At 35.6% G+C, this 13456-nt stretch overlaps 1 protein-coding gene across 3 annotated transcripts in view; it reads left to right on the top strand.

Annotated features, from left to right (window-relative positions):
• SDK1 (sidekick cell adhesion molecule 1) overlaps positions 1–13456 on the top strand; it is an 871941-nt gene that overhangs the window by 351627 nt on the left and 506858 nt on the right. For all 3 annotated transcript variants that reach the window (XR_013760645.1, XR_013760646.1, XM_079120438.1), the window contains exons 3-4: positions 7673–7779; positions 10108–10255. Coding sequence is in view for 1 of the 3 variants with exons in the window: in XM_079120438.1 (XP_078976564.1) it covers positions 7673–7779; positions 10108–10255 (255 nt within the window). In the remaining 2 variants the exon portion in view is untranslated. The remainder of the gene's footprint in view (positions 1–7672; positions 7780–10107; positions 10256–13456) is intronic.

Raw genomic sequence — 13456 nt, 5'->3', positions numbered from 1 at the left:
GAAGTCGTACTCTGTTTTTTTCTTTTTTGGGTATACATTAAAAGATTATTTATTTATCAGTTTGTAGTGTTATACATTGTATTTTAATGCAGTATCATAAACATGCAAAAAGTTGCATATTTACAAAGTAATTAGAAATCAATACCAAAACACTATGGAAACAATATAAATACGTGGAGATTGAACAATACTGTTTCGAAAGAAAAATGTATGATAGAAGAATTCAGGGGAGAAATTGAAAAATTCTTAGAACCAAATAAAAATAGTGATACAGCATACCAGAACCTCTGGGACACTATGAATACAGTTCTAAGAGGAAGGTTTATAGCTATGAGTGCCTACCTTAGAAAATCAGAAGGTTCCCAAATAAACACCCTAATGATGCACCTCAAGACCCTTGAAAAAGAGCAGTAAACCAATTTCAAAACCAGTAGGAGGAAGAAAATAATTAAAATTAGAGCCGAAATCAATGAAATAGAGACTAAAACAACAATACAAGAACCAATGAAAGAAAGAGTTGGTTCTTTGAAAAAAATAGATGGATAAATTCTTAGACAAACTAACCAAAAGAAGAGAAGGTCCAAATTAAAAAATAAGAGATGAGAAAAAAGAAGAGAAAGAAGAAATTGTGATACAGAAATCCAGAGGATCATTAGGGACTATTTTGAATATTTATACTCCAAAAAAATTAGAAAACCTGGAAGAAATGGGTACATTTCTAGACACACATGATCTGTCAAAATTGAATCAAGAGGAGATAGAAAACCTAAACAGACCAATAATTAACAATGAGATAGAAGCAGTAATAAAAAAACCTTACAATAAAGAAAAGCCCAGGACCAGATGAATTCTCAACTGAATTTTACCTTTAAAGAACTACTGCCAATGGTCCTGAAATTATTTTATGAAATGGAAAGGTGTGAAACTCTTCCAGACTCATTCTAAATAGCCAGGATCACCCTTATACACCAGATAAGGACACATCAAGAAAAGTGCAGATCAGTATCCCTATTGAAATTAAAAAATCCTCAATAAAATATTAGCAAATCATATTCAACATATTAAGATTGTACAGAATGACCAAATTGGTTTTATTCCAGCGAGGCAAGGATGGCTTAACATATGCAAATCAATACATGTAATTCACCACATAAATATAATTAAAGATAGAAGTCACATAGTCATTTCTTCTTAGCAAATGAGAAAGCCTTTGATAAAATTCATAAGCTATTCATAAGAACACTGCAGAAACTAGAAAAAGAACTTGCCTCAGTTATATATAGTCTCATAAAGGCTATATAAGACAAACCCAAGGCCACTTCAGATAGAGCACTTATCTCCAAATTTATAAAGAACTTAACAAAACTTTACACCCAAAATACAAAGAACCCAGTCAATAAATGGGCCAAGGAACTGGACACTTTACAGAAGACATACAGGCAATTAATAAAAGTGTTCAACATCTCTAGTAATTAAATAAATGCAAATTAAAACAACTCTAAGATTTCATCTTACTCCAGTTAGAATGACTTCTTATCAAGAACAGAAACAATAATAGATGTTGGTGTGGATGTTGGGAAAAAGGCACACTCATACATTGCTGTTGGAGTTGCAAATTGGTGCAGCCACTCTGGAAAGCAGTGTGGAGAATCCTCAGAAAACTTGGAATGGGCCCACCTTTTGACCCAGTTATCCCACTCCTCGGTTTATACCCAAAGGGCTTAAAGTCAGCATATTGCAGTAATGCAGCCACATCAATGTTTTTAGCAGCTCAGTTCACAATAGCTAAATTGTGGAACCAACCTAGATGCCCTTCAACAGATGAATGGATAAAGAAACTGTGGTATATATATATATATATATACACAATGGAATATTATTCAGCCATAAAGAATAATAATATGGCATTTACAGATAAATGGATGGAATTGGAGAATATCATGCTTAGTGAAATAAGCCAATCCCAAAAAAGCAAAGGCCAATGTTTTCCCTGATAAGTGGATAATGATACATAATGGGGGTGGGGAAGTAGAGGGTGAGAGAAGAATGGAGGAACTTTGGATTATGTAGAAGGAACTGAGAGGTAGGTGGGGTATGTAAAATGGTGGAATGAGACAGACATCATTACCCTATATAGATGTATGATTACACAAATGGTATGAATCTACATGTACAATGATAGAAACAAAATGATGTACCTCATTTGTGTACAATGAATCAAAATGCAGTCTGTAAAAAATTTTAAAAAAAGAATACAAATAATAATAAATGCTGGAGAAGTGACGAAAAAGAAACACTTTTATACTGTTGTTGGGATTGTAAATTAGTGTAATGGCTGTGCATTAGCATGGAGTTCCATCAGTAGACTAGGAATGGAATCAGGTACACCACTCATTGGTATTATTCTAAAGGATTAAAGTCGGCATTAGCATAGTGGGGCATGCATACCCATGTTTATAGAGCACAATTCACAACAGTCAAACTATGGAACCAGCATAGATGTCCATTAATGAATGAATAGATGAAGAAAACTTGGTGTATCTATACACAATGGAGTTTTTTTCCTCCATAAGCAAGAGTGAAATTATGTTATTTGCAGGAAGATGGATGGAACTTGGGAGCATTATGTTAAGTGAAATGAACCATATTCAGAAAGTCAAAAGTGGTATGTTTTCTCTCATTTGTGAGAGGATAAAGGAAGAGAGAGATGTGGGGTGGGAGCTCATGAAAATGCGAGGGAGACCAGTAGAGTAGAGGAAAGGGACCAGGAGGAGGGAAAGGAGGAATAAGTGGAAAATAATATTGGTCAAATTATATTGTTATATCATGTGCATTTAAAGTATATAATGATGAATCTCACCATTATGTATAACTATAATGCACCAAAAAGAGGAAAAATGCTAAAGGAAGTTCCTAAACAAATAAAATGTAAGACAACATTTTTCTATGGTATCCTCCTTTGCACATGAGGAAAGTGCCCTGTAAAGCAATTAGGTATTCCCTTCTTGGGGAGTAGTTACCTATCTAGTTACCTATCTTGATGAGTTTGGAGATAAGTGTATACCCATGAAGCCATCATCACAATCCACAGTACAAGCTCTCCGTCATCTCCCAAATGCTACTTTTGCCCTTACTATTACTTTTGTGAGATAAGAACTTGTAACATAAGATTTTTCCTCTTTTTAAGCTTTTAAATATGCAATATTGTATTATTAATGCTAAGCACTGAGTGCTCAACAGATCTCTATGACTCTTTCCTCTTACATAACAAGAATCTTTGTTTCCTTTGCTACCCACTTAGTTACCCTCCTACCAGCCTCTGACAGTCACCATTCTACTGTGCTTCTATTGGTTTAGTATTTTCAGTTCGTCTTACAAGTGTTATCATGTAGTGTTTGTCCTTGTGCTTCTCACTTATTTCCCTTAACATAATGTCCTGTCCTTCAGGGTTATCCATGCTGTTATGGAAATGGCATGATTTTCTTCTTTTTTAGACTGAATAATATTCCTGGATGTGCATATACCACATTTTCTTTGTTAATTTGTTGACAGAACACTTAGGTTTTTTCCAGATCTTTACTATTGTGCAACTGCAGTGAACATGGGATTGAAGATATTTTTCAAGATCCTAATTTCAATTCCTTCATATATATACCCAGAAGTTGCATCGTGGGCTCATTGGCATTTCTATTTTTAATTTTTTAGGAATCCTCCTTTCCTGTTTTCTGCAGTGATTGTACCAGTACACAGTCTCACCAGTGGTGTAAAGAATACCTTGTTCTGTACACCCTCACAATATTGATGATGATGTGATGATGAATGTTTATGTTGCTGGGTATCAAACTCAGGGACCCTTGAATGCCACATAAGCACTCCATCATTGAACTACATACTCACCCCTTTTTATTTTGTTTTGAGACAGGGTCTTACTAAGTTGCCCAGGTTGGCCTTGAACTTGGAATCTTCCTGTCCCAGCCTCCAGAGTAGCTGGGGTTACATTTGTGTACCACCATAGCCAGCTCTTTCATTGTTTCTCCACTTTTTAAAAATAGGCATTCTAATAGGTGTGAGGTAGCATCTCATTTTCTTTTTTAAAATTGTTTGCTCTAAGTAGTTATAGATGACAGCAGAATGCATTTTGACTCATTGTACACAAATGGAGCACAATTTTTCATTTCTCTGATTGTACGTGATGCAGAATCACATCATTGTGCAATCATACATGTATATAGGGTAATAATGTTCGTTTCATTTTTTTCCCACCCCCAAACCCCTTCCCCTCTTCTCACTCCCCTCACTGCCTTCTGCCCAATCCAATGTTCCCCCATTATGGATGAGCATCCACATATCAGAGAAAACATTTGGCCTTTGGTTTGGGGGATTGGCTTATTTTCCAGATGATTAATGATGTTGAGCACCTTGTATTATAGATGTTGGCCATTTGAACATGATATTTAGAGAAATACCTGTTCAGCTCCTTTGTCCACGTTTTAATTGAGTTCTCTCTTTCACTGCAGAGTTCCTTAAAAAGTTTGAATATTAACCCTTTATCACATAGGGTTACTCAAACCTTATTATTAAAAAAAAAAAATAAATGAGAGTATTATCCATAGTAGTTGGGTTCTTTTTGACAGAATTCTTCATGGAAGAAATTAATTTCAGTACCCTTCCTACCCTTTTCCTTCCCCTCATCCCTCCCCTTATTATTCTCCTTCCTCTACTGATCTTTCACTCATTTACTTTGTGAATGGTTCTTTCTACTTACAAATAAAGGTGAAATTCCCTATGATATATTTATATTTGCACAGAAGATTATTTTGTTCATTTTGCATTTCCTCCTCTTTCTTGTTCTTCCTTCCTCCCTTTCAGTGTTCTTCTGTTCCACACATGTTCATCTTATCTTTATAATATCTGATATTCCCTTATTTTGCTGAAGGCTCCACATATGAGAAAAAACAATCAACCCTTTTTTTTTTTTGTCCCCTGAAACTGGCTTATTTCACTTAACATGATGTTCTCCATTTCCATCCATTTACCAGCAAATACCATAATTTCATTCTTCTTTATGGCTGAATAAAACTCCAGTGTGAATATATTTTCCACATTTTCTTAACCCATTCATCTATTGACAGGCATCTGTCAATAATCTGGCTATTGTGAATCATGTTGCTACAAACATTGAGGTGGCTGCATCACTATAACATGCTGATTTTGGTTCATTTTGAATGAACATTCAAGAGTGTCATGACTGGGTCATATGGTGATTTCATTCCTGCTTTCTGGAGGAATCTTCATGATGCATTCCTAAGTGGTTGTACTCATCTTCAGTCCCTCCAACAATGTAAGAGTGTGCCTTTTCCCCCCACATCTTACCAGCCTTTATGATCTGTGTTATTGAAAATTGTCATTCTGACTGGCATGAGATGAAATCTTAATGTAGTTTTGATTTGCATTTCCCTAATCGCTAGAGATGTCAAGCCTTGTATCATGTTTTTTGGCATTTTATGTTTCTTCCTTTGAGAAATGTCTGTTTAGTTCCCTTGCCTATTAATTGATAGGATTATTGGGGGTTTATTAAATTTTTAAATTTGTGGTATATTCTGGATATTAATCCATTGTCAGAGGAGCAGCTGGTAAAGATTTTCTCCTATCCTATAGGCTCTCTCTTCACACTCTAAATTGTTTCCTTTGCTGTGCAGAACTTTTTAAACTTGATGACATCTCACTTATTGAGTCTTGGTTTTATTTCTTAAACTCTTTAGAGGTCTTGTTAAGGAAATTGTTGCCAGCACAAATATGATGGGTGTTGACCCTGTGTTTTCTTCTAGTAGTTGCAGGATTACTGGTCTAATTCCTGAATCTTTGATCCATTTTATTTTACTTTTGTTCAGAGTGAGAGATAGGGATCTAGTTTTATTATTCTACATATGGATGTTCAGTTTTCCCAGTACCACTTGTTAAAAAAGGCTGTCTTTTCTCCAATGTATGTTTTTGGCACCTTTGTTAAGCATTAGATAGGGTTAAGTGTGTCATTTTGTCTCTGGTCTTCAAGTCTGTTTTGATACCAATACCATGCTGTTTTTCTTACCATAGCTCTGCAAAATAACTGGATTGTGATACATCTAGCATTGTTTTTCTTGCTTAGTATTGCTTTAGCTATTCTGGGTCTCTTATTCTTCCAAATGAATTAAAGGATTATTTTCTAATTTTGTGAAGAATACTATTGACATTTTGATGAATTACATGGAATCTGTATATTGCTTTTGATGGCATAGCCATTTTAACCATATTAATTTTGCCTTTCAAGGAACATGGGAGGTTTTTTCATCTTCTCAAGTCTTTTTCGATTTCTTTCTTCAATGTTTTCTAATTTTTATTGCAAAGCTATTTCACCTCCTTGGTTAGATTGATACCCGAGTACTTTATTTATTTATTTTTTGAGGTTATTGTGAATGGAATAGTTTTCCTAATTTCTTTCTTAGCAGAATTGCTGTTGGAGTATAAGAAATCTATTGACTTATGTATTTTGATGTTGTATCATGCTACTTTGCTGAATTCATATATCAACTCTAGAGGTCTTCTGGTCAAGTTTTTCTGGGTCTTCTAGATATAGGATTATGTCACCAGAAAACAGAGACAGTTCGTCTTCTTATTTTCTTTTTCATATCTCTTTAATTTCTTTCTCTTGCCTGATTGCTCTGGTTAGTGTTTTGAGAACTATAATGAATAGAAGTGATGAGATCGGACATCCTTGTCTTCTTCCTGATTTTAGAGAAAATGTCAAGCCTTACTCTTGATCTGCTCCTGAACATGATGTAGAAACCAGTTAGTGTGCCTTCTCAATTAGCTTGGCTAGCATGTGTTCACGAGTTGGGTAGCTCTCTTCAGGTGGTCACTGGTTATGTATCTAACTTTTCTATGGATTTTTAAGACATACTAAGTTACAAGATTAGCAGTTAAGCTAAAGAAAAACTTTTATGGAAACTATATCTTTTAGTTACTTTTTTAAATGAAAATATGCTAAAGTTTTTAGAAAGATATGGTTTTGACTGATGATTACGACTGCCTCAGGAATGGAAACTACAAATGAAATGACTTTTCTGTCATCTGAAAAAGTATGAAGTTACTATCAGGTTACATATGGAGAAATGAGAAAAGGAGGTGTATCTTCATGTTGGGAGGTATGCATGTGGGTCTGGAGAGAGGAGTGAGCCTTGACACCACTGCTTTCCTTGTCTGTGGACAGATGGGTCTCATCCTAAACTCAGCCACAGTGTTGCAGCACATTGTGTTAAGACTGTTGCCAGAAATCATTTCGAGAAATTCTGAGGTTCAATGGAATAAAAATAATTTTTGTTGAAAGGTTTTGTTTAAATGCCGTGACCTTTAATTACTTAACATTTCTCAACATTCATCCTATCATGAGTAATACCTACTTGGCTTACGGTGTGTGCTAGGCACCTAAGTCTTAAGTTCATGTGATGGTTCATGTGATGTTTGGGGAGGCAGATATCAATGCAGTAATCTCACAAACAGCTCACAGTTGCCATACATACCTTGGTCAGGGAAGGGTTGCTTAGATCTTATGTTACCAAAAATAAAATGTTAGCTGAGCACCTGCTAGATGACATGCCAGTGCTATCCACTAACACTTCTTTTTTGTATTTGGCAGGTATGTTATTCCATCTTTACAGAAGCTCGATGCTGGATTTTACCGCTGTGTAGTGCGAAACAGGATGGGTGCGCTCTTGCAGAGAAAATCAGAAGTTCAAGTTGCATGTATGTGTTCAGTAGAGGGACTTCTAATGTTAACAAGACAAAGCAGCTGTGGGGAGCTAATCAAAATCGTGTCTAGCCTTTGTAGGGAATTAAAGTTTATCTTTGGTTCAAGTAAAATAGAATGATGACTGAAATTGGTGAGACAGGAGTGAATAGCTAGTGTGACTGACCAGGTGAGGGACTAATGAGGCAGATGTCACATTTTTCAACTGAAAAGATTAAGGACCTCTGTGAGGCACAGGGGAGGGTGCAAAAAGGAATAAAATGACTGGTTTGATGAGTCAGTTAGATGCTCTTAGCTTGCATTATGCAAAATTCAAAATGTTTTTAAAATTAAAAGTGAAACCCATATACAGCAAATGTCATCAATTCATAATCAGTTCTTTCCAATAATGATTTGTTTGAAATCCTTTTGCTGTGCTACAAAAAATATCCATGTCCCAGGTGTTAATAATTTTATAGCAATTTATTCTGTATTGAGCAGATTCATTTCAGAGAATGAAACTTTAAAAGTAACTGAAGGAGCTATCATAACACAGGGAGCTTGAATTTTAATGTAGTCTTTAGGAGAAAGAGGGCAGTGAACTTGTCCTATCCATTTAGTCTCTCTCTCTCTCTCTCTTTTTTTTTTTTTTTCCTAATCCAAATTCTATGAAGAGCAGGATTGATCTAAAATAGTGTCTGCTTGATATTTTGAATGGATTACCAACATGTCTCTGTGTTTAAAAGTAGGGGAAAAATGTTCTGAATTTTTAAATTACATTTTAACTTGTTGTAGAATTTAAGAAACACTGCAGAGTTCCTAAGTTGGGCTGTGCTATTTGCTGAGGACAAGATTTCCCCGTTTGTTATTTTGACCACAATTAAGGCCTGAAACATTGTGTTAATATGTAAAATAAAATAATATATAGGGCCAGGATGTGGCTTAGTGGTAGAGTGCTTGCCTAGCATGCAAGAGGCCTTGGGGTTCAGGCTCCATCATTGCAAAATGAAAATAAACAACACACAACAAAACTAATAGTATCTAGTTGTTTTAGAACTCAAGGTAGAAAAGGAAAACAGCTAGATACTATTTGTTTTGTTGTGTTTTATATGCAGTATTGATACCATACATATTCAGTTCTGTTTTTAAATCACTAGGCAGGCATAAGTTTTTCCTGACATGTGATGATGAAGTCACTCAGCTAAAGCTGTCTACAGAATAATTCAAACTTTTATTCAATAGGATAATTGAAAATATAATAAATAGAGTACAGATCAATACCCAAACCATATTTGAGTAGGTTAAGAGCCTGGAATTTATTATAATATATTAAATTCTATCTTATACAATTGAGTTTGGACTTCTCTTGCTTAATTATTTATATCCTTATATCCTTATTTCTGTCCTTCATCTCTAGCTCTTCCTTTTCTCCTCCCTTTGATAACAAATTTCACTTTACTTTAAAGAAACCATGGATATCTTCTTAATCTGATTCATTGGTTTGTTTTATCTTTTCCCTCAAGTATTACACAATTATGTTACATCAAAATAATTTTTGAATAAAAAAGCCATAGATAATACAGCTTTCTTATGGAAAATTCCAAATTTATATACATTTAAAATGCAGTGTTTTGCCATGTCTATGTTTGTACACATTAATCTGTATGTGATCATAATATGGGTATTCTTCAAAAATTTCAAAGTATAATTTTAAAAATTTGCCATTTATATCTACATTCAAATTGCTGTTTTTTCCCCTGTGACCTCATTTTTATGTTTTTAGCCATTAGAACAAGACTGACCCAAATTAAGTCAACAGTGAGTGGGTAAGATAACTCCCTATAAACTCCATACTGGTTAGAAAATACCTCCCAAAAGATCTGCTAGGGAGGCAGTCACCCCAGAAATGAATAGGAGGAGAAACCAAGTGGAGCAAGAGCTGGTGCTGGGGAGAGTAGGCCTGAAAGATTTGGTAGCTGGGAGAGGTCCAGAAGCATTTTTTTACAGTTCCTGTGAGAACAGCTTCCTGTGATACTGGGACGCTTTGCAGCAGTACATTTCAGTGTTGCAAGCAGTTACATTCATTCTTGTTGTTGTTATAGTAAGAAAAAGGCGATGTGGTTCTGCTGAGTACTAAGCTTCATGGCCACTTTGGAGGTGCAAGACTTTGCCTCGTGCTTGTCGCAGCCAGATCTGTGCTTGTCAGTGCAGCTGTTCAGCCTTGTCGGTCTTAATTGTTGAGCATAGCATCATTATCAGCTTTACTGTAATATAGGTTTTCCATCTCCAACCTCTACTCCTCTAAATTGTTTTCTAGACTTAAAAAAATTAATTTCTCTCTGCAGATATGGGAAATTTCATGAATACAGACCAAAGGAAGACTGTTTCACAAGGACATGCAGCAGTTCTAAACTTACTGCCCATCACCAGCTGCCCCAGACCTCAAGTGACTTGGTTTAGAGAAGGGCACAAGATTATTCCAAGCAGCAGAATGTAAGTTGCTCTAAACATTAAAGCTTCAGATACGATCGATTATGCTCACTGGCACCATTTGCATATTAAGTGAACCAATTAAGGTTACCAGTGATTTGACAATAATAGCCTTGTCTAGGAGTCCTAACTCAGTCCTTAATAAACACCTATTTTGAGACTGGCTTGGTCATTTTTAAGCAGCTTAAGCCAGTGCCCATGTCATGTTATTCTTCAGGATGTTGCACACCCTGAACCCAAAGAACCCTTGCCCACTCTTTGTAGATCATTCTTTTTGTTCTCGGTTGGAGTTTAAGGTGTCATTGTCATTCCTGAATTGTGTCTAGCTTCTGGGACTGATTTAACCAGGTTTGTATTTACTTGTAAAGCTGTGGGCTTTCCCTCCTCTTTTTATTGAGCCATGTTTGATACTACTTTCTCTGATGATACAACAGTAATTACTGCTTATTTCTCTTTATCCTTTTATCCTACCATGACAGTTTTATTTCCTTTCGTCTAATTAGTGGCTTGCCCATCTATTGCAGAATAGTCGCTTTGCAATTAGTTAAGCATTATTTCAAGGTGTTCTTGTCTATCCTACATTGAAGATATTTGTCTAATGCTTCCTCATTTGGAGCTTTAAGTAATTTAAAAAGAACATTTGGTATATATTTCATAACTAGGCATTTTTCATTCTAAAGACAAATTCCAAATATAAAGGTTTCAAGGATGATAATTTCCAAGAGGATCATGAAATGCTATAAGCTTAGGGTAAAAGTCACATATTTTATACTGCCGAGTGGTTGCATTTACATGAAAATTCATGATGGGAAGAAGCTTTTGTTGTGTTTCGTTTTTCAAAAAGTATATTTCTAAGACAATTTGCTGAATAGATTTCAATTAAAACTATGAAAGTAACTGTGTAGCATAAACTGTCTTTCTCCCCTGCCAGAGCTCCTATGGGATCTCTTCTTTAAGCCCAGTTTTAGCATCTGTACACTTAGGCATCAGAACACTTTTTGAATCTGGACTATTATTAAGCTTATTTAGCAAATGTTTCTATTTTGGTTATTGAAACAGGGAACAAAACCATGAGACATATGTAAAAGCCATATTTCAACATTCTAAAATTACAAATGACCTTAGAAAATGAAATAACTACTATCCCTTTTGTTTTGTTTTATTTTATGAAAAAGTGACTTAGATATCCACCTTTATATTGATTCCAATCATAGCAGATGTCTTTGAGTTTGGGTGAAACAAAAAATGAAGGATCAATATCTCATTGCCTTAGGAAATGGTTAGGCTGAACAAATGGCAGCTCAGAGTTTTATATAAATGTTCTAGAAGTTTCCAGTGTTGAACACAGTATGACAGGTGAAGGTGGAAAAAATGCTAGGGGGAAATTGGTACCAGGGATGGGGAGGTAGGTTGAATTAAGCTTCTTAATTATTATCAGTTACAGCAAAATTAATGGAGGAAGGATTATTTTAACTTGATAGCATTTATTAACTTGTGGTTTAGCTTTATTTATAAGAGAATGTTTATTCAAGAAGTATGAAAGGGTATACAATAAAATAACACTTAATTTTATGAGCTTTTTTAAGATTGCAGATCCACGCTAAAGAGTGTTTAGTTCCTAATGGGCTAATAAAGTAAAAATACTGTTAGGACGTGAGCTCAGTGTCCCATCAAACAAATGGTCTGCTTACAATTGTGATGCTACTGATAAATGTCCAATCTCAGTACTGACCATGTGGTGGTATACCTTTTGTTAAAGAGATGAAATGAGACTGATCATGGATATTTACACTTCTGCAAGGCCTTTTAACTTCATATTTTCCACCTCATAATCATCCCACATTTATTAAGTACCTGCTGTGCAAGATACCATAAATCAGTATGTGCATGGGTTTCTTCACAAGTTTATATATCATTCAAAGATATATTGCCTTGCACTTCTAAGAAAATTCCACTTTTGACTAAAGATGGAAAGACATTCCTGCATGCCTCTGCCCAGAGGGTTGGCAGGCAAAAGTCAGATGGCATCAGATGTGTTCTGCACCACCAGAGGTGCTTTTTCAACCTGGAACATTTGGCTGGAAGCCTCATACATGTTGAAACTTTGCATCTGCTTTAAACTTCCTCAGTCAGTTTCCTGACACAACAGGAGTGAGGGACCTTTGTCCAGGCAGAGGAACCTCTTCTCCCCTCCCACTGTTCATAGCATTAGCTCATGTTGAGCTTTTAGGCTTACAAGTAAATTATTATTTTTTTTCATTTAGAAAAGAAACAGTAAGACTTGCTTCCCAACTTGAAAAATTAGTTCCATAGCCTATTAATTATCTTAGTGGCTAATATTTGTTGAGGACCTCTTGAAACATGTCTTCTCTAATCCTCACAATTGGCTTCTGAGGCAAGTATAATTTGTTCCACCTTAGAACTGCTGACTTACCCAAGGGCACAGCCAAGGAGCTAGGATTCCAACCCAGGTCCACACAAATCATGCTGTCTTCTGTATCAGGCTAATTCTTCTTTTCACTTTACTCACTCAACTTTCTTCATGCTCTTGATCATTTTTTCCACATATTGTTTGTCTTTTTCCTCATTCATGTAGAGGACTGGCTTTCAATTTGAAACAAAGTTCCACTTTTGACTAAAGATGGAAAGGCATTTCTCTTTTACTCCTGCACAGATGGTTGGCAGGCAAAAATCAGATGGCGTCAGATGTGTTCTGCACCACCAGAGGTGCCTTTAAAATATGGAACGTTTGGCCCAAAGTGCATTGTATGCACGGAAACATGATCTTCTTGTTTTATAGGTTATATTTAGATTAACCTATATTTGGGTAGAAGTGTCAGTTATGGCTGTATTTCAAAACTGTAATCAATAAGATTTCCTCCTGGATTAGATGTGGGATGTGGTGGTGGGAAGCAACCATGGATAACGCTTAAGATCTCTGACCTGATCAACGGTAGTGTAGAATTATCTTTTCCTGAAATGGGAAGACATTTTTGGGCGAAGCAAGTTTGTGTAGGGATGATGTCTGTAGTTTCTTTTGGACATGTGAAGTTCAAGGTGTGTATTGCATAGTCAAAAGGAATCAATGATTAGACAGTTGTGTGTATCAGACCCAAGGTCAGCAAAGATATCTAGGTTAAATTTGGCATGTTAATGATTTTTAAATTTTGTACAAACTTGTGAAACATATGAGCCAGTAGGTGC

This window comes from Sciurus vulgaris, assembly GCF_902686455.1.
Source record: "Sciurus vulgaris genome assembly, chromosome: 18".
NCBI lineage: Eukaryota > Metazoa > Chordata > Mammalia > Rodentia > Sciuridae > Sciurus > Sciurus vulgaris.
The sequence above is the reverse complement of the archived record's forward strand: the minus strand, read 5'-3'. Positions and strand labels throughout refer to the sequence as shown.